The sequence below is a fragment of the Castor canadensis genome, chromosome 4 (assembly GCF_047511655.1).
Source record: "Castor canadensis chromosome 4, mCasCan1.hap1v2, whole genome shotgun sequence".
In the NCBI taxonomy this organism is placed as follows: Eukaryota; Metazoa; Chordata; class Mammalia; order Rodentia; family Castoridae; genus Castor; species Castor canadensis.
The window spans coordinates 164,406,591-164,428,843 of record NC_133389.1 but is presented as its reverse complement, the minus strand read 5'-3'; the positions used below and the strand labels follow the sequence as shown (position 1 = coordinate 164,428,843).

Here is a 22,253-nt window from a genome sequence, read left to right as displayed (position 1 = left end):
GTACAGGAGACACTCAAGAAATTCCAAGACAACAAAAATAGAGAATTTGAAAAAGCACAAGAAGAAATAAAGGAAACCATAGAAGCACTGTATAAACACCAAAGTGAAACAAAGAACATGATTAATAAAGAGATCAATGAACTCAGGACAAAAATAGACAACATTAAAGAGGAAAGAACCCAGGATATGGAAAACCTCAGAAAAAAAAATGAAACAGAATTGTAAAACAAAATGGAAGGCCAATCCAGCAGAATAGAACAAACAGAAGACAGAATCTCAGAACTCGAAGATGAAATGGTAATTAAAAGAAAAGCCGAAGAACTATTAGTTAAACAACTCAAGACCTGTGAAAAGAAAATGCAAGAACTCACTGACTCCATCAAAAGAGACTCCATCTTCAACAAAATTAGAGATAAGGGCAAAATAGTTTCTGCTGGGTATCAAGGGGGTGGGGCAGAGAGGGAGGGGGCAGGGGGGAAGGGATGGGGTGGGAGAAGGGAGGAGAAATGACCCAAACATTGTATGTACATATGAATAAAAAAATAAAAATAAATAAATAAATAAATAAAACTTATGCATGACCTTCAAAAAAAAAAAATCACAAAGATCTGCCAGTAAAGATAAATGCTATGCTATATGGAATATTACAACAAAAGGCTACAGTTATCAATCCAGACCTTAAATCAGTTAGGCAAACTAAGCACTGTTTTTTTGAATGCCTACCCAAAGGCAAACCACTCACCTTCCTCAAAGCTGACATTTTTCTGTTTCAGTAGAACACGGAAGTTTTCAGCAGGATTTACACTTCCAACCTAGAATAGACCCACAGACAATAAACCTGTAAGTCACTTGTCTTTCTGGCCTCACCCCAGGCAATACAAGATAGCTTAATATAGTATGTGTACTGTTAAAGACAAAGAGAAGGCCTTTTCTATTATTTTTTCTTCCAGAGCCCTGTTAAACTAGGAGACTCTAGTGGTCACATAGCTGCCCTGTCTACTTTCACTCACCTTTCTTTATGCAAGCTGACTTGTCTTCAGAGGGATCAAAAGTATTGCATTCCAAGCCACCAGCCAACCCAGTTGAAGGCTTTCTGTGGTGTAGACTGCCTGTACATCCTGATAACCAACCAATTAGGAATGGCCTGAAGGAGGCTGCAGTGTGGGTCACACTACATATATTTGCTCCATTATGATGACATAAGAAATAACTACTTAATGCTTGATTCACTGAACTAATCTTTTAGGGAGACTGTTGCTGGCCCTTTGTCTCCAAAGTTTTGGTAGGATGCACAAATATGCCCCACATATTTGTTGAACGTCTTCAAAAAGTAAAAGCAGATCTGGAGGCCTAGGGCTGATGTGGCACAGTGCCTGCCTAGCAAGTATAAGGTCCTGAGTTCAAATTCCATATCACCAAAAAAGGAAAGTAAAAGCAGATTATGTATACAGGTTCACTGAAGAACCAGTGGGAAAATTTCAAAGATGCAAATCTCGGCCACATTCTATGGTACTTTCTGATCATACCTATACCTTTAATCTGCAGGTCCAAACCCTAACAGGGCCTGATTTTCTTTTCCCCTATAATATAAAACATCCAAATGAAGTCTGAGCCACTGTTTAGACATTTGATTTTTCTGAAAGCGTTTCTGTTTGAGGTGAGTCTAAAGGCATGCCCGAGTATTGACTGTCCTTCCTAGTATAATTTGCCAATAAGGGAAAATTTTAAGAACTATTGATTCAAAATAATGCTGCTTAAAATAAGGTAATATTTTCAAGTTTCAAAATCTTTTTCATTAAATAAAGCTTAAAGTGCCAAAGGATTTGTGAATCCTGTTCTGAAGTTATGTATTAGAAAAAAATAGAAAAGGTCTACTAACTTAAATTTTATGTAGAGTAATTCACATCATTAACCCCCACTTATTTTGTCATTTTGACCAAATGGAAAACTGCAAAATGAAGTCAACAAAAAAATCTGTACCAAAAGTGCGACCATTGTTGGGTCTGGTGGTACACACCTGTAATCCCAGCACTTGGGAGGATGAGGTAGGGGTATCATGAATTCAAGGCCAGCCTGGGCTACGTAGCAAGATCCTGTCTCAAAAAAACAAAACAACAAAAAAAGTGCTACCACTGAGGTATTCTGTGTAAACATATACCATTAAGAGCGTTATATGTATACACCATATAGATAATTCTGTAAGTAATTCATTGGTAATAATTACTTAAAGGAAGAAGTATGGAATGGGCCTTTATGATTCATATAAAGAGGACCAGAGAAAGTGGCATGTTAGCAGACTAAGCAAACTTGATGCAATCTGCCTCAAGTCATGACCTTCCTGCAAAGGGGGAAGCACACTGGAAAAACTCCACTTACCTTGGTGATACTACCTTCTGCCAGGCTGGATATACTTCCTTCCCCTTCTTCAGTCTTACATTTTTTAGTAGAGGGCCCCTCTTCATTACTAGAAAAGAAAGAAATGTGGGTTCCCCCCATAAAACAAAATAAAACAAAAATTAAAAACCAGGTATTTTATGTAAAAAAAGTATCCAAACATCAAAAATAAACAGTCACACCATTTAGTTCTCCTTTATAAATAGACTACCATTCTCTCCCAGCCTCAGGCCTTGCCTTTGTTGTGCAGCAGAAGACAAATCAGCTATATCACAAGTCCTTGTAAAAGATGAAAGGGCAAGCACAGGTAATGGAAACTTAATATTTAAGTAAGAAATTCACCTATCCTTCAGATATTATTTGCTAGCCCCTGTCTCAGAATTGATAGCCATTACCTTTTCATGTACACAGAAGAACGTTGTGTCTGCTAATATACCTTCTCTAGCATGTATGTGAGAACTTTCTAAGATTCGACTTACTAATGTCAAAATTTACTAGATGATCTTTAATTAAATATGTAGGAGTTTTTAAAAATCTTAAACAATTGAAAAATATACTTTCAAGAAAGCTCATTGAATTTGTTCTTTTATAAAACTAATTCCATTTAGGCACTATGCTAACAAAGCATCTACCCATAATCTCCCTTACTCTGAGGAACATTAAAGATAGGAAGACTTTTCTCCCCCAAAAATAACTAGTATAGGGAAAAAATAGTTATCAAGAAATGGTTGAATGAAATTAATTAATATTAATAAACATGATCTAGTATTTCTTTAAAAAAACAAATGAAAACTATAACATGTAAAACATGAGGTTTTAAAATATGTATACATTGTAGAATGGCTAACTCAAGTTAATTAACATACACGTTACCTTACATAACTATCTCTTTTTGTGTGTGTGATTAACAGTTAAAATCTACTCCATTTGGAATTTTCTTCCATTTTCCTTTTTTCCAGTGTTGGGGATCAGACTTAAGGCCTTGCACATGCTACGCAAGACTGGACCCACTAAACTACATTCTCAGCCCTTTATAAGGGATTTTCAAGACCAGTATTTCTAAATGTGTTGGCTTTTGGTTCAAAACTCCAACATTCAGACAATGAGGCTTCAAGAAAAGGTTATCTTAAAAATGAAACAAAGAAGTTGGGTGCCGGTGGCTCACACCTATAATCCTAGCTATTTAGGAGGCTGAGATCAGTAGGATCGTGGTTCAAGTCCAGCCCAGGCAAAAAGTTTGTGAAACTTCATCTCCAAAATAACTAGAACAAAATGGACTAGAGGTGTGGCTCAAGTGCTAGAGCACCTGCTTTGCAAGCACAAAGTCCTAAGTTCAAACCTCAGTAGCAAAGAAAAATAAGGCATAAGCTGGCTTCCTCAATTAAGCATCTCTTCTTACAAGGAAGCAAAGAATAAGGTAATCACCACTACCATACATACGTGAATTAAAAGTTTTGTTACTTGACATCTTTCTATTCACCACTGACCTTTTTCCCTTTAGGTCAAGTAGAGGTTAAGTAGATGACAGAAAGACACAGACCAGTGTCATAAGAAACAGGTCATCTAGACCTCTTTCCTTCAAAGTAGAATAAAAAAAGAGCACATAAATCTTGGTGGCAAAAGTAAAAGAAAAACACAAACCAAAGGAATACTAACACTCCAGTGATCTGTTCTGAAAAAAAGGTTATGGTCAGCCCTTGCCAGTTCTTCCCAAGAGACAATCACAGGGTGCTGCTAAAGATCTGGGGACAAAAGACCTGCATTCTGGTTTCAGTTTTGCCACTTACTAGCACCTTCTTGAAGATGTTCTTTGGGTTTGTTTGTTTATATTTAGAGTATAGGGCTAGTAAAGTACTATCGTGACTGAGCTTCAGTTTGCTCCCCAGGAAAACAACAGTGAGAAGAATGGTTAAATATGTTAATTCTCTTCCAAAAATACTCATTAACTTATACATTATTAAGAAGAATTGAACATACAAAACACTACATTAAGTTCTCTAGAAATACAAAGTTGAATCACATGAAGAATTTCTTATACCTTCTAAAAAAATACTCTAGGAATCTGGGTAAAGAGCCATCTATATCTGTTTCCCAGTACTGGGCAGGTAACAACAACTCCAAAAATAAGCAGAAAGTAGTGAAACGTTAATGTGGTTAATAGCTTAAAAGTCAAATAATCTAATAGCATTATCAGATTTTTTGCATATATTACACTCATAATGTCTATATGAAATTGGAAAGGGCAATGACTTTTGTCCCCAAATTAACTATGAGGCCATTAAGCCCCAGAAGGCAGAAATTATCCATATAAAAATCACACTAGACATCTGAATATTAACAGCTGCTACATTTGGATGTCAGGATCATGAGTAATGTGTTTATTCTCCTTTTCTCTTTTTCTTTCACAAATATGTCTAGATTTTATAATTCATTTATTTAGCCAAACATCTACTAAATATTTATTACAACTTGGCCACTAAACTGACTGTAAACCCAAGGTTAACAAAAATTAACACACAATCAACACTTTAAAGAAGTTCAGATGTAAAAAAGAAATATGCAAATAGACAATTAACAAAATATTGTAGTAAGTAGCATATCACTTATAAGTAGAAAGCAGTAGTACTGGGGTGGAGCATGATGTTGCAAGCTGAAAAGTAGTGAGAGATGAGGCTAGAAATTATATAACATTTTAGGCATTAAAAATACATAATTACATAAAAATGCATAATTCAATAGTAGTGTTCACCATGTGGGAAGCCCTGGGGTTCGATCCCCAGTACCAAAAATTAAAAAAAAAAAGATGAGGAAAGAAAATGGTTTTCTTTAGGTAGATGGATTATGTATAGCCACTTCATTTTTTTTGCTTATCTGGGTGGGTTTTCTCAGAGATCTCATAAGGTCTCTGATGATCTTATGCTGAAGGTAATGGGAGGCCATCCAATCTGCAGTGAAAGGATAGAGTCAAGCAATCTGAACTGCCAGAAATTATTCTGAGGAGGAGGCTCATAATTTTGATAGTGAATGAGTCTACTGCGTGCACAAGCATGAGAGAGAGAAAGAGAGAGAGACATAGAATATGGAGGAGGAGGAGGCAGGAAGACTGCAAGTTTGAGATCAGATAGGTAAAGTGAGTGAGACCCTACCTCAAAAACAAAATACAAACAAAAGGGCTGAGGACCTGGCTTAAGTGGTAAAGTGCTAAAGGGATAAGACTTTTAGCTCCACTTCACACCCCTGGAAAAGGGAGAGGGGCTAAAGGTTAAGCTGAACAATAATGACCACTGATTTACTCAATTGTACCTATGTAATGAAGTCTCCATCAAAATTCAAAAGGACAGTGTTCAGACACTTCTGGAGAGCTGAATACATGGAGGTTCCTAGAGTATGGTGCATCAGAAAGGGCATGGAGGGCTGGGATGTAGCTCGGTGGTACAGCGCTTGCCTAGCATGCGTGAGGCCCTGGGTTCGATCCCAGCACCAAAAAAGAAAAGACAAAAAAAAAAAAAAAAGAAAGGGCATGGAAGCGCTGTGCCCACTTCCACATGCCTTACCCTACACGTTTGTATCTCTTGTAATCGCTCTTACAATAAAACAATAAATGTAAAAAAATAAGCCACTCACGTAGCAGAATGGATTGGAAAGGGTAACACTGAAAATGGGAAAATCAGTTGTGAGGTTGCCTCAGTAAAGCAGGCTAGAATGAGAAGTCACACATAAAGCTAATGCCAGTGTGCAATGCTATATTAAAAGCTATCATTTGCTAGTCACTACACTAAGCATGTTTAAATTATGTCGGTTAAACTTCACAACAAAGCTATGAGTTAACTTTGCCATTTTCCTTTTATACAGACAAATAAATGAGCAAATGAAGGCTCATCAAAGTCAGTTATTTGTTACTACCACTTGACTCAGCAACTTGCCAATTTCAACTGCTATTAAGGGGAAATACCTGGGATTAGATCCAAATCTATCTGACTCCAAAATCACTGCCATTAGCCACTATACTAACCTGAAGTGGAAAGGGTAGATGTGAGTTGAATTTGGTAAACCAAGTAGAAATGAAAAGTTAAATGAAAGGATGCCTCCCAGAAAATTAGGTATCATTCAGTGAAATATAGAATAACAGGATGAAGAAGGTTTGAAAGGAACATAGGAGACGATGAAGTCATTTCCAGATATATTAAATTTGAGGTAACTATAGAATCTTGAGCTATTCTCTGAAAAGATTGAAAATCTAGGTTACAGACAGATATTTAGTGGTTTCTGAATCCCTGTACATGAAGCAATAAAAGTCTTGGGACATGCATTGCTAATGCAAAATGGCATTATGGCTAAGAATATAAGTAAGCTCTGAAGTCAGATTGCCTACATTTACAACTTTACTCCAATATTTACCAACTGGGATATTGGGCATGTTTCTTCTTTTCTCTAATCTTTAGCCTTCTCAGCTTTAAGATAGCATCAGTAAAACAACCTTGGTTGGCCAAATGGATTCAACCAGATAATGCAAGTAAAGCACTCAATATCATACTTGTGTTTAATAAATGTCTGCTATTTCTGAGAGGATAAATCCTATAGAACATCAATGTTTAAGACTGGAGGGGAAAGAAAAGCAGCCTCCAGAAGATTCTGACAAGTTGTCAAAGAACAGGAAGAAAAATCTGAAGCAACAAAAGTTAAGGGAGATACATGAGTTCAGAAAGGGAAAGAACAACTGACAATGTCAAATGCTACAAAGAAAAAGGTCATTAAAGAAAACTGCAAAGCTGAAGGAAATTTAACAGTTGTCTTTGGAAGATCATTTTCAGAGAGGCAGTGGGGGCAAAAGAGAATTAGAGCTAAGAAAAGCAGCAGTGTAGACTATTCTTCCAGTAAGCCTTTGTTGTAGAAGGAAAGATAATAATTAGATTGATAACTAGTAACAGGTAGTGATTAGAGGGAGGAATCTGGAGGGATTATTTTAGTTTGTTTTAGATGAAAGAAATATTAACATGAGGAAAGAAAGGCACTGGTAGAGTGGGAGAAGCTGAAAATACAGAAAGAGAGAAGTCATTATTAGTGGACTAAAACACCAGAAAAGACAGAAGATGGGTGCTCAGTGCACAGTTCAAAGGATGAACGTCAGACAGGATGAGGTGTCCTATGTCCACTGAGACAGGAGAGAAGGAAGTAGATACGAGACAGACATTTTTTTATAAGATGGCCAGAAAACTGAGTAATTCTCATCTAAAGACCTGTATTTTCTCTATGATACCATTGCTACTATAATCATCATAGTTGTCACTGTTACTAATATGCTAGGGACATAACCAGGGTATTTTAAATCATTTACTCACAAACACTGTGTTCTTATTATGAGCTAGGCACTATGTTGGGTTCTAAGTGAACACCTACATTACTTAATTAACCCTCATGACACTTTATGCAACAGAGGCTTGAAGAGGATAAGGAACCTGTGCCTAAGGTCACACTCCTGAGCAAGAAGATCAACCCAAAATGGCTCACTCTGCAGTCTAAAGTCCTAACCATTAACCAGGCAAGGCCATCTGTTGGGAGAAGGTGGGGAGGAGTCTTACAGGACTTGAAAAGAGCAGAAAACCATACACTACCTGCACAGAGACAAAAAGAAATCAAAATTATATACACATCAGTTGCACGAGTAGGATTAAACTTCAAATGTCATAATTCTCCTGCAATTCCCTGTCCAAGAGACATTTTCATTCCAAAGGTGCACATCAACAATAAGGGAAGCAATACTTTTATATGATAAAGGTGATATTTCGTATATGGTAGGACTACAGTGTCAAATGGTGCTCTTTCCCTCTTGAAGAAATCACTACTAATAGTGGATATTCAGCACACCTAAGATGAATAGCAGGCCTCAGAAAGCCAATATTTTCATGGATAATACTATTATTGCCTGAGTTTTAACTACTGCCTTCCCTCTAAATAGCTCAGAGTACTTTAATTTCTGTAATTTCATGAGGCTATTTTTTGATGGAAAAAAATCTCATAACGGTCAAATTATTTAACTCAAATTAGATCACAAGTGACAGAGCTGGAATGAAAAGTAGTAATTCCTCACAAATGAGAAAACCTGTATGTGTATGTGAAAATAGGCTTAAATGTTTTGATATTTAAAAGTTTGTTTGACTTGCTGAACTTTTTTTTTCACCTAACAATTGAACAAAAAGGTATTTTACTGTATATATGTACAAATGTGATATTAGTCTTGATATTAAAAATACAAATAAATATATTGTATTTAAAAAAACAAAAGTTCCAGTTCAGGCTTCTCTGACTATGAAACTTCCTGATCTGATATGTGCCACTTGCCAATCTTAGCCCCTCATCGCTTCAATGGAAATACGTGCCCTGAATACAGGGATGATGAATATGTGCAAAAACACAGCTCAGTGTCAGCAATCTTTTTTTCTCTTAGTGAAACTACCTCTACAGTTGATGGGAGCCTTTTCATTAAAATGGAGGGTTCTAAGAACTTTGCAGAAGGACTGAGTCATTCTTTTTGAATGCAGGAAGTGCTCAGTAAATATTTGCTAAATGCATCATTTCTGTAGTTCTTAAAAACTAAAACTTCTGAGAAGAAAGAGGAGAGAAGAGTGCAAGTAGGTATGTATGAGTGAGATAATTCCCAGGCCCCAGGCAGGTAGCTTGGCTGTGTCACAAACCATTACAGGAGCAAAGCACAAGAAGCTCAGGCACACCCATGCTTACAGAACAGGGAGTGACACAACTACAGCTGAAGGTGCCATCACAGCAGGGATCAAATCACAGCACAACAGCCTTTAGGGTCTTTGTGGTGTGTTTTTTTAACCAGCTAATTTACATTTTAATCAAAGGAGGAGGAGAAAATGGCCCATTTCTTTCCCACTACACCAGAAGGTAATTAAGTTCATGAACTGGAGCTTTAATACTGAGAAAGAATAGACCTGTGATTGCAGTGAGACTAGCAAGGTGTCACAAGAAGAAAAGGCCGCAGGCTTTTATTGAACTGTTCTAAACTATGAATTCGGAGGCATACAAGTAGATAAGGATGCAGAGGGAAAGTGCATTTTTAGGGACAGGCTTCCTGTGTAGAAGAAGGCAGGATAGACTAAAAAGAACTGTAAGTCTCTCCAGGATGTGTTAGGAAGGCACATGACAGAATCCATTACATGCATGATTTTTTTATTTTTTCCAAAACTTGGTGGGGGGAAAAAAAAAGCAAAGCTTTCTATTTAACTTAAACAGTGAAGATTTCTCAATGTTTCTCTACCGGAGTATTTATAAACAATAAATAATAAGCCTTACTTTGTCAATAAAGATACAGCTGTGGGAAGTGAATCAAAGAAAAAAAGAAAAACAAACACATCATTGTCTAAAGTCAGATCCCAAAATGTATCGTAAAGAAATGAATAGATTATTCTGGTTTCAGAAAAAAAAAAAATCACTAATAACCAGTTGACCTAAGCCTAGTAAAATCAATGTTATATACCCAAATGACTATATAATCAAGAACAATTTCTTCTAGTTTTCTTGTTTTGTTTGAATGGAAACACAGATTCTGAACAGAATGTGATGAGAAAAAAAGCTTAATAACTACTTGCAAGCTTGATTGAAGGATCATATGAAAAGCATTTTGCAATCCTTAACCTACAAATGCCTCCCTAACAGCATAACCAAGTGCATCACTAAGAAGAGCTAAAGGGCTAGATTTTTCATTCTCCCTAGTTTTCCTCCAGAAAATCTCATTAATATATAACCTTCCCACCAAAGAACTTCATGACCTTCACCCTCCTCCTCTTATTCTCAGCTCCTTACTTTAAAAAGGGTAAAAGTCCCCCACCCCAGATTAAAAAACTTTGCTTAGCTGGGCACCAGTGGCTCATGCCTATAATCCTAGCTACTCAGGAGGCAGAGATCAGGAGAATCGCAATTCAAAGCCAGCCCCGGCAAATAGTGTGTGAGACCCTATCTCAAAAAAACCATCATGAAAAAGGTCTGGTAGAGTGGCTTAAGATGAAGGCCCTGAATTCAAGCCAGTACAACAACAAAAAAAAAAACTGTGCTTAGCTTCCCTGTGTATAATTGACTAAGAATTTCACTGCAATCCAAAAGTCAACAACCCAGAAGATAGTTCTAAATCCCAAGTGAAGAGCAAGGGTAAAGTATGACTACAATGGCCGGGTATGGTGGCTCACCCCTGTAATCCTAGCTATTTGGGCGGCTGAGATAGTAGGATCTTGGTTTGAGGCCAGCCTGGGCTAATATTTCACAAGACCCAATCTTCAAAACAACTAGAACAAAATGGACTGTATGTGTGGCTTAAGCAGTAGAGTGCCTGCCTTGCAAGTATAAAGCCCTGAGTTCAAGCCCAGTCCCTGCCAAAAAAATTAAAAAGTATGACTATAAAGGACAGATATGAAAAGCCAGTTTTTCAACATAAGAGACAAATCCAAAAGGCTTCTTCCTTTCACCTTTGGAATGGCACAAACCCCTAAGGAACACCTTAATTTCAGATTCCCTTCAAGACTGTCACAAATTTTAAATGCAACCATATCAAGTACTTACTTATCTTGGAAAATGTCCTGAGCAGTTACTTGGTCTTTTTTCTTGATGGCTTCAGTCAGAGGGAATAGCATCTTTATTTTAGAAAGTGAACTCTGACATTTTGCTGTCACTTCAGCAGGGGGGGCCAGCATATTCAAAATATGCTGCTGAATTTGGGGCAGAGGCTCCTGGGGATGTAAAGCTCTATGCAGCAGACACTGTTGGGAAAGGCATAGTGACTTTAAAACACACACGGAGACATTACATATGGATTCTTTATATTCTCTGGTCAGGGATTCTCCATCTTTAGTTTGGAAGGACTATGTGACTCATACCCTAAGTAAGAGACAACAAAGCAGGCTGGCCTAGAACCACCTTTATTAGGAAGACCCTGATCACATTTAAAATTGTAAAAACAGACTCAAGCCCAGCAGCAATACCTTCTTTAGACCGCCTAGAAAAGAACCTCACCTTATAAAAAGCTGTGACTATAACTACTTGGGGATTATAGAAGGCTACCTAAGAAACATAAGAATATCTGACAATCTGGGATTATAAATCTTTACCTCCCTTAATCATCTGTGGTTTCTCTTTCACTTAATCTTAGAAGTCAACATGTACTACATATAACAGGTGGCTAAAAAGGAGCTGCCCAATGTCAGAGAACCCCAGGAGGAAGTCTCTGAAAGACATGAGAATACTGAGATGCCCCAAACCTCCTAGAAGGAAGAATCATAAACGTGTCCCACTAGTCTGTCCACCTCTCTCCATTCCCACTGCCACTACTCTCGCCCTCCTCCGGCCTACCCCAATCACCTCTAAGTGGTCTTCTGGCTTCTGCTTTCACTGTTATCCTGAAACTAAAGTCTTCTGAAAATGAGCTTCTTATCATGTCCTAGAAGTCTTGCATGAAGCAGCTCCTGCCTGCCTCCCTGATTAAGGCACCTGCCATTCTCCTCCGCATTCACAACCCACCCAGGCTAAGCTCATTTCTACCTCTAGGTCCTGACCTTAGTGCCAGGTTTAACTGCCTCTTCTGCTTCCCCATATACCTCAAAAGAATTGATCCTTTTTTTTTTAATCATTCTGATCTTTGCTCAAATATTATCTCCTCAGAGATACTAATACTGTATATGAAGTAGCCTCTCTCCCTTTCTCCTATCACCCATTCTATCAATTCCCCTATCTTATATTTTTTACAGCACCTATTATTATCTAAAATTATCTTATTAACTTTTTAGTTTACTTGTTTATTATCTAGCCTTCTCCCTTGAAAGTAAAGATCTTGTCTTATTTACTGCTGAATTCTAAGCATAGAAAATGTGCCTGACATATAATAAGCACCTAATGACACTGACCAAGGAATAAAATGTTTTTTCCCAGGGCTCTCATTTGTTAACAGAGGTTATCAGGAAGCAGCACAAAGGATGGGGCCAGGATCAAGGTCAAGGCAGGTTCTCCACTCCTCACGTGAGTGGAACTGGACAGCAAACCACTTCTATTCAGTCACCTGTACTGCTTTCAGTCTGCTACACTGGGCCTTGGCAGCACTACAGAAAAGTAAACATTCTAATAAGAGTACAGGAAGGTAAGCAACAAGATGCCATTATGAAAAAAAAAAAAAGAAATGAAAATAGTTCATCAATGTTTCCTTCCTGTGACGGAGATTAATTCCAAAATTAGGACGGAGTATAAGGGCTTCCATTATTTCCACTGTTTTGTTTTGTTTTTTCCATGCTAGAGAATGAGCCCAGGGCTTCACACACAGTAAACAAGTGCTCTACTACTGAGCTACACGCCCAGCCCTGTTCCAAATTTTAAAAACTTACATATTAACTCCTGCAATTTCAAACTACCATTTATATCACCAAGTGTCTGATTTATACTATGCCATGGGCCATTTTCCAACAATGAAGAAAATGCAAGCTAGAAGTCTCTGTCCTTAAAAAAAAAAAAAAAAAAAAAAGATACTTGGGTTTAATAGTGAATATCATCTAAGAGTCAATGACCTACAAATTCAGAAAACCTTCAGGTAGGAATTAATTACCAATTTCCTCTAGAAATTCCATGTGCTGCTTCCTCCACCACTCTCTTTCATTTCAGAATTTGACTCCTGCTGTCCTCTTTCCTAATTACTTGGCTTTCCCTTGAGCATCACTAGGCCTGTTCAGTGTAAAGCAAAAGGAGAAATCAGAATGACCCCAAACCCTCTGAATCTACCTGTAACTCTCATGCATAACCTCAACTCACAGCATTCTCTCTCAGTTCATTAAAATCTCTCTGATTACTGCTTACATCTTTAGGATTTTCTAAGCAAACACCCAACCTGGGAGATTTCCTACCAGACAGTCTTGAAGACCCAATTAGCATGATTTAGAAAGAGCTAGAACAAACAGTAGAAAAATACTCTATCTAGTCTTCCTACTGGAAGTATAAATTCCATGAACTACTTTCAAACAGTGTTGTGATCAATAAGTCAATATAACAAAAAGTCTATAAGAGAGTTTTGAAGCATCAACCTCTCTCTTATATTTTCTTAAAGGTCACATTTTAAATAAATAAAGCTAAGTGAAATACTTATAAAATTCATTCAGGCAAAAAAAATCTAATTCATTGAACAAAATTAGGTTATGAGAAAGTGACATTTTTTAGTGGCTGGGAAGCTGAGATCTATTTATTTTTTTCAATGTGATTTTTACAATTTGAGGAAGATTAGGAAACAAATATGGGCCACATGGCTAGTTCAGGAGGTACTAACATAGTGATTTTAGTGACATTATATCAATTTGTTTAAACAGTGGTTTTAACTATCCTCTTACAAGGTACATGTTTTCAGCATTTTGTTCCAAAATTAGAATTACCCTCTTGTCAATAGATTATTATCTCTCCACTCTTCTCCCTTAGCTATAAATATCTAAAAAGGAAAAAGGTTTCCTGAGTCCTATGTCCTCCTAATAGCTTACTATGCCCCCTCTTCGCCTTCGTTAGGAAAGCATTCTCCTTCAGGCATTGTGACCTGGCTTCTACCTCATTACTCAACTGACACTGTGCCCCAAAGTCACTAAGACAACTACCAATCCCTAAATCCTTCCACCACGCTCACCAATGATCACCACTGTGTAGTATTTGCCTTGCAATTCATTCCTCCTGCACACCCTTCCCTTCCTGAGCCCTCCAAGATGCTAGTTCTTTCTACTTTCTGAACTTTGTTGAGAGATGGAGGTAGAAGTACTTAGTTTTGTTTTGCAATACAGTTCTTATTTTTATGTCCATTCCTAACCATTCATATCTATGCTGGGGTTCAATACTTTGTTCTCTTTCCTTCTTATTCAACATGCTCTCCCAGGCCATCTCATTCACTTTTCTTTGTACTTAAATGAGGAAGACTCTTAAAAGTATGTATTTACACCAACTTCTCTTCTAAGCTCTGCATCTGTATTTCCAACTCTCTATTGACTATCTATACTGGAATAGCCCAAGAGACAACTCAAATTTAATATTTGTAAAAGTAAATGAATTACCTTTTCCATCTGTTGATTCTGTATTTCTTATCACAATTAATGTCCTTACCATCCTTTCAATCACCCTAGCTGGGGTCTTGTTTTCTTCAATTTCTCATCAACTAACCACCTAATCTCTTAAATCCTATCTCCTATACCTTTGAAATGCCTTCAAAGTTTATTTCTTTCTCCAAACTCTTAATCACTGTTTTAATTCAAGCCCTAAGTAGGCCAGCCTCCAGTCCATCTCCTATGCCACCATGAAAGCTATTTTTATAAACCATGTTACCCGCTTGCTGACAAAATCCTTTGATTACTCACTGCCACAAAATCCAAACTATTGAGTGAGGTAAATAACATTCTTCACAACCTACTTGTTACTTATCTTCCCCATCATTTTCCCATAGAGAGTCTATTCTTCAGCCAAATGAACTGATTTCGTATTGTCATGCTCTTGCATACATCACTTCTTTTGCCCTCATCCATTACACATCCCCCATTTTAGAACTCTGTCCAAATGTTAATTCTCCAAAGAAGCTTTCCTTAAGCTACCTTCTTATAAGAATCTCCTTTCCTTCTATTCTCCTGGTGTTTTCCTGCCACTGTTTTAACTATTGGCTTTTTGTCTACTACTTTCTCCTCGAGAGGGGTCTTTGAAGGGAGTGAGCATATAGTATCTTTAGCACATAGTGCATTGTTATTATTCAGTAAATATTTGTTTTTGTTCCTGTTGTTTGTGGAACAGGGATTGAACTCAGTGCCTCACACTTTATTTGTTGTTTAAAAAAAGTGGATTCGATTTACACATGCCCTTGTGAAGATAATAATCTGTATTCTTTATACACACAAGCCATATTAAAAACTGCCCCCACAAAAGAAAGCAAAGTTGGTTACACTGTAAAGTCAAAGCTTCTAGTGCTCACAGATTTGAAATATAAAAATGCCTCTGTTTATGACTTACTTCCATTTAGTACCACAACAAAGATGTATTGAACATAAATAGAGTGTACTCTAGATAAATTTGTCAAGTATAGAGTTTTCCTTGTTTTGGAAAGCTTTCCTATTGCTCTGTTCCTCCCTCACTCATAAGTGATATAGCCTTCAGGTCTTTGAGTCCAAGAAAGGATTCTTCTTAATCAGTCATTTATACTTTATTATGTTTACAGTACTCATTCACTCAGAAGCATTCACTGAGGCAGGCCTTTACATATTAAACTTAGTGAATTTCAGAACTAAAGTTTTGGTTTTGTTTTTGTTTTTCAAACCAGTCAGTTTCTTTTGAGTACAGGATCTCTTGAATTACAACAGGTCCCAGTATGGACTTGGGTCTGTCAAGAATGTTTTGTGAAATGAGTCAAAAGGGACAATCCATGGACACACCATCACACACTTGCCCACCAGCCTGAAAAAGCTGCCTTTGTGGTTCTTCCATTTTATGGGGGTCAGAGACGTCTATGCCCTGTTGTCATCATCTTAATCCAGGAATGGAATATTACTTCCTCTTCAACCCTGGTCTGTCTTTACCTTCCCACAGCATAAATTAGCTTTCTTATTAACTCCCTCAACTTTTCTTAATCCAATTTCCACCTTCCAGCTCCTCTGGCCTAAGATTCAGAAACATATATTTTATACTTTGAATCATTTCAAAATATATTACAACCTCTTTATGTGACTTCTATGCTATCTTTAATTATGAAATTTTTGGAAAATGTGTAACATTTTGAAATCTGTAACAGGTTTTTTCTCAACAATGGTTATATTATATAGGTCTTGAAAGCTCTCCTGCTATTTTGATAAAAAATAGTCTCACTCACATAATATACAAAAGAAAAGCCTGAAAAAACATAAAAGAGAACCTGATTTTTATTAACTAGGGTTTGAACTCAGGGCCTCAAGTTTGCTAGGCAGGCACTCTACCACTAGAGTCACTCCACCAACCCTGTTTTGTGCTTGGTATTACCAAGATAGGGTCTCTTGAACTATTTCCCCTGGCTGGCTTCAAACCTCGATCCACCTGATCTCTGCTTCCGGAGTAACTAGGACTATAGGGGTGAGCCACCAGCACCCAGCCTATGTTTTTTTTTAATTAGCCTTCTTCCAGGGGGCAAAGAAAGGATTCTAAGTTTACTTTTCATTCTATTTTTCTCTTTTCAGGCAGAAAGAAGAAAATATCATTTTCAATAAATAGAGCAAAGCGACCCTCAAAGAATAAAGACATTTATTTATTTGGGACTAGCCAATGATCATAGCTTTTCACTTAGCTTTTTTTTTCATTTAAAAGAAGTATCACTGGCTCATATGTCCTCTCTCACCTGGAATAATCTCTGAAATTCAGGATTTGGGATTTTGGTGGTTGGAAACAAGTCTTCAAAGGTATCTTCCTCCTCATCTTTCTTTACCAAGCTCATGGAGTCAATCAAAGCATCAATGGCATTCAACTGTGACTCTTAAAACAAGGATAAACAGAGAAGCAAAAAGAAAAAAATGATTATTCCCATTATTCTCCATGAAAATAAATGCTTTTCATTTATAAATACTCCAGCAATATTGGCAGGTTAGTCTTGGTTTTCTTATCTGTGAAAAGAGCAATTTAGAGCAGTTGACCTCTTAGGTTCTTTCAGCTCCACTTTTCAGGGAACCTTTGACAATGGAGTGTCATATCAAAAGCAAAAGAATTTATTCCAGAAAAAGTACACTACAGTCAAACAAAACCAACTTCTCCACAGAGATTTGAATAAAATATTTAGTATTCAATGAACTATATTAAAAATTAGCAATTAGCTAAAGGAGAAAAATATTAAAAAGAAGAAAAACCCTCTAGTAATGAAGCATAAGCTTTCTAAGGACTTAATATAACTTTTATCAGAATCCAACAACTTCACAGAAAGGTACGGTTAGAACAGAGTAAGCTGATTCCTTCATATCCTCCAGAAAGTTAGCTTTTTCCTCTTGCAAAGCATCACAACACTAAGCACACTGTACCTACACACATGTGACTTACCTGACTGTGTTCAAACTCTAAAGCTCCTCGATGGCAGATACATAACAACAACTTCTTTATATCTTGCCTAATACCTAACATGAGTATATGCTCCTCAATAAAAATCCAAGAAATCAACAAAAATGGCACAGTCTAACCTAATGTGACTGAAAGATAACTCTTCCCAAAAATGCTTCTAACTATATTACCAAATAACTTTCATTCGGCTGATTCAAAGCAGTTCAGCTGTTAAGCTAAAGCCCTGTTTTTAGATTTAATCTAGAGACAAAAGGTGGAAAAGAATAAGCAGTCTCTGAAAAGTACTTCATGCTTTTATTCTTCAGATATCCCTTTCAGACAGCCACCACAAAATGAAAGAATATACAGATATTTATCATGAGACACTGCTTTCTTAACTGTGTTTGAACTTTCCAGGAAAGGTTTCCAGCAATGGAGCACTTATCACCATCTTAAGATGACAGTTAGTGCAGAGTCTACCTGGCAATAGTTAGAAGCTGGTACTTGCACATGTGAACATTCAGTGAGTTTCACCTGCAATACAAGCTAACATCAGGCCAGATCACTCCAGCATCGCAAATGCCACATAAATGACGACTTGGCAAATATGCCTAACAGCTTTAAGGATCCATTTTTCCACAAGCAGGAATGTAAACAGAAATATGTTAAGTCACAGAAAACAGATCAACAGATCAAAGGGCATTTAATTTTGTAGACCCTGAGTGATATATGTAAGATAATATCTTAACAAAGTTCTCTTTTTTAAAAATATTCCACTTGTTTAAAGTTTGGAATGATCAAAAGATAGGGACAGACTATAACAATGACAACTTCTATACATTCAGGTCCATGCCTGCCTCCACCATGATACAGAGGGACTCATCTCTAGAAGAAAGGTAAAGACACGAGCCCTACTACTGACCCATTTGATTCTTGACCTTTTTATACCACACTGTTCCCAAAGAATCCTACCAAAGGCACAGGGAGAGCCCCACTTGAAGACTCACTTCGCAATTCCTAATCCACACTGACACAGATGATCTATTTAAACTAAAGCATTCATTAGCATTTGTTATTGTTGTTGGTATGTTCTCTACTTTGTGCCTCCAACAACATTACGACTGTCTTAAATAGTGAGCTCTCTGGAAGACAGGACCTGTGACTGTGACAATCATTCTGCAGCCCCCTGACATATGCAGCCAGATGCTTAATAATAGCCTTTCTCAAAGTAACTCCTAAAAGCTAGAAATAAGTAACAATAAGACTTGGACTATTATTGTAAACTACAAAGAAAGAGCAAGGAGAAAAGTTAATCTTAACATTGTACTTTCATTTCAGTTACATCAGATAACACGCAGACACTAAATCACAGTTTGGATACTACACACTAATTCACTTCAGTAGGGGCAAACTTTCTGCTTAGGACTAGAGAATGGATGTTCAGCACCAACAAGCTGCTCCCTAGATACGTGCTCAAATTCAGAAGGGAGAACTAGATAATGTTTGGAGCGTTTAGAGGAAACCTATCCCTGCTACAGGAAAAATACTTGAATCATCATCATCATTACTACGTGTGAATGTATGACTAGAATCCAATTACTTCCATGCATGAAATCCTGGCCTGAACCAATGGCTGCAGCCTTGTGATTTCCCAAGAACAGTCTTCATGTAGTCATTAGTAAGCTAAATGAAAATATACTCACCTGTGGGAGCACATTTCTTATTATTTTTCAGTGATGAAAACATGTATTGCCGCAAGTCTTCCATGAAAGGCAGCTGCACATACACTAAACACTAATGAAAAAGAAAGGAGATAAAAACAGAAACAACCAAATTAATGGCAAAATATTTTTAAAATGGTCCCAAATGCAGTGAAAATAGCACAACAAAAATATTTCAAAATTAGTTCAAACCTGGCGTATAAACGATTAAGTGTTTTGACGTCTCCTATTGACTGTTTATAACTGCAAGTAGTAAGAAAGGTATTAAACATGAAAGAAATGCTTAAAAGGGAGACTACTAAATTATAACTGTAAAAATGCATGACCAAGTAGAACAAATGAGAAAAGTCATGGTGCCCGGAAGGCTGACCTGAATGTCAAGATATTTGTCTTTTCCTTACAGTTCTGCCACAGTAAGTTCCCTGAGAAATAGGAAATAGTAAGGAATTTAGACCTGTATTTTGTAGAGAAGAGCCCTCAAATAAACTAAATTTTACAATATCACAACAAAATCACATCCTCAACCTTTACTCATAGACCCTATTTGTTAAAATGGAGGTAATTTCTCTTCTGAGAAGTCAAGAAGGATGAGAACTAATAAGATCATAGTTAACTTTTATTGATTTAATAAAAAGCTCCTCACATGCGTTTAAATTCATGTTGTTTCCATACAACTGAAAGCATAATTCACAGACCAGAGGTACCAACATTACTTGCTAGCTTGCAAAAAATGCAAAATTTGGACCCAACCCCAGACCTACAGAGCTGGTATCTGCAAGATCCCCAAATAATTCCCATGCACTTAACAGATGAGAAACAAAGCTTTGAATAAAGAATATAAATAAAGGGCAATACAAATAAAAAGACAGGTGGATTTTACCTCATAGGCCTCTTTGATATAAGGAAAAGCCACACCGACTTGAGGATTAGCTCTTTTATCATAAGCATATCGAACAATGGCCACCATGTCTAATTCATCCAAAGCGTGAACTAGGGAGGAAATTGCAACTGCTGCTGCCTATGAAGAAAGATGCGGTTATTAGCACGTGTCCAATATGTAAGAATGTTGACAAAAAACTAAATATTTATATTAAGTACCATATACTTTCCTATTTCAGAATTTTTTAAGTGCCCCCAGCAGGTGAACATATAGATCAGTGGTAGAAGCCTGCTTAGTATACATAAGCCCTTGGATTTGATCCCTACACCACATTAAATCAATCAATCAATTAAAGTGTTCTTTATTCATTTCAACACCAAACTATACATATAGTGTGCCTCTTTTGGGACTTTACTCACTAAATACTCTATTGCTTCAACCTTTCCTCTCCTCTGAATTCATAACTTTACCTTATAAACAAACTCAAGACTGAGTCCTTCTAAACAAAATCTGTTCCTCTCGCCATAAATTGCTGTGTCTATATCTTTCCTTCTCTTCTCAAAATTTCATGAAATACTACTTTTGCCATTACCATAACTTAGAACACAATTATTCTTCATTTTAATCCAGCAATGGCTCTTACTGAAACTATACTCTGGAGTCACCATGGCCTTCTGCTTGCTGAGTCCTTGGTTCCCAATGCCACCAGTAGATACATAGTGGCTTCTGCCCATCCTCCTCTCTCTGCACATTCCCTTTCTTTGGCTTCAGAAAGAGATTATTCTACTGTGTGAGCCAATCCTCTCCCAAGCTCTTCTCTTCTCCTGATTATCTTAGATTCTACTTTTGGACTTTCTCTCCTTTCTCACTCTAAAACTCAACTTGGAAATTACTTACTTCATCCAGTCTCAGGAGATCAGAGTCAAAAATTTGTATATTCAGCTTTAAAACTCCTAAAACCAGACTTACATTGCCTACTACTTGGTATATATATTGGTACCCAATGTGGCATCTTCAGGGATCTGAAACAGTCCATGACCAAAACTACATTTATTATCTTCCCCCTTTTATCCTCCTATATTCCCTACTTCCATTAATACTACTATCCACTCAACAAAACTAGAGCCCCAAAGCCTTTGAAAATACCACCTTTTTCATCCCTCAATTTAATTCTATGTCTATGCTATCTCTCAAATTCATAACTGCCTTCCCTGTTCATGGAGCTGATCATGTAATCCCCTTCCATAAAAACCTCCAATGATTCCTCTATTCTAGCTTCAATGAGCTAATCAGTGATCTGGAGCAGGTCTTGTACTTCCCTCCCCTAATGCTTTTGCTCATATAATTTACTGCTGGTTAGAATGCTCCCTCCAAATCTCTGGTTCTCTAGCTTCTAACACAAGGTTCAGTAAATTGATGACCTCTCAGTTTCAGATTTGCTTTATTCAGCTCTCTTTCTTTCCCAAACTCCCCAAACAAAATGTATCACAGCTAACCTGTATCAGTTAGCTATGTGTATTACCATTTTCTCCATAAAAACCTGTAGCCGCAATACCTTGCCATCAAAACCTTCTACAGATTTCATAATAGATGAATTCAGCTCAATTCAAGGAATACTTACTTATGCCTGTTCTTTGTTAGGCACTCTTTTAGGCCCTGTCAGAAAACAAAAATGAATCTCTGACCTTACTCTAATACATTCTTTACTAGCAGAAATGAAAGAAGAAACAAACAGGTGGTGTATGTTCTATTAAGCCCCATAAGAGAGGATCAGATAAGAAAAACAGGAGTCTGAGGAAGAGATTCCTTACAATTTTTTGGAAGTTTTTATCTGTGTGTCTTTGACAGGACCAATCAGGATATATAAAGAAAGGAAGGACAGGGTCATGAATGGCTGCTATTAAACACAATAGTACACCTGTATTTAACTCAACTGAAGCTCCATTTCCTTTCTCTCCTTCTCTCCTTCTTTCCACAGACAATGCAAATTAGCACAAAAAAATATAGATTCTCTGTACAAAAAATAATTATATGCTAATACCCAGAGAAAAAATTTTTAAAGGGAGCTATTCACAGAATCACCTAATATTTTAGTTAAAAAGCTAAATCTAAGTAATATCCATCTAATTCAAAAGCCCACACAATGCACCTAACTGGTAGTATTGGAGACTGCTTAGAAACTTACAGGGATGGCGATCCAACTGCCT

General features: G+C 37.1%; 1 protein-coding gene across 2 annotated transcripts in view; it reads right to left on the bottom strand.

Moving 5' to 3' along the window:
• The window catches only part of Xrcc5 (X-ray repair cross complementing 5), a 96,081-nt gene that overhangs the window by 48,743 nt on the left and 25,085 nt on the right, over positions 1-22,253 (bottom strand). For both annotated transcript variants that reach the window (XM_074071673.1, XM_020158574.2), the window contains exons 11-16: positions 20,047-20,184; positions 19,149-19,239; positions 16,760-16,893; positions 10,969-11,165; positions 2,377-2,464; positions 743-812 (exon numbers count right to left, since the gene is read on the bottom strand). In XM_074071673.1, coding sequence (XP_073927774.1) covers positions 743-812; positions 2,377-2,464; positions 10,969-11,165; positions 16,760-16,893; positions 19,149-19,239; positions 20,047-20,184 — 718 coding nt within the window. The remainder of the gene's footprint in view (positions 1-742; positions 813-2,376; positions 2,465-10,968; positions 11,166-16,759; positions 16,894-19,148; positions 19,240-20,046; positions 20,185-22,253) is intronic.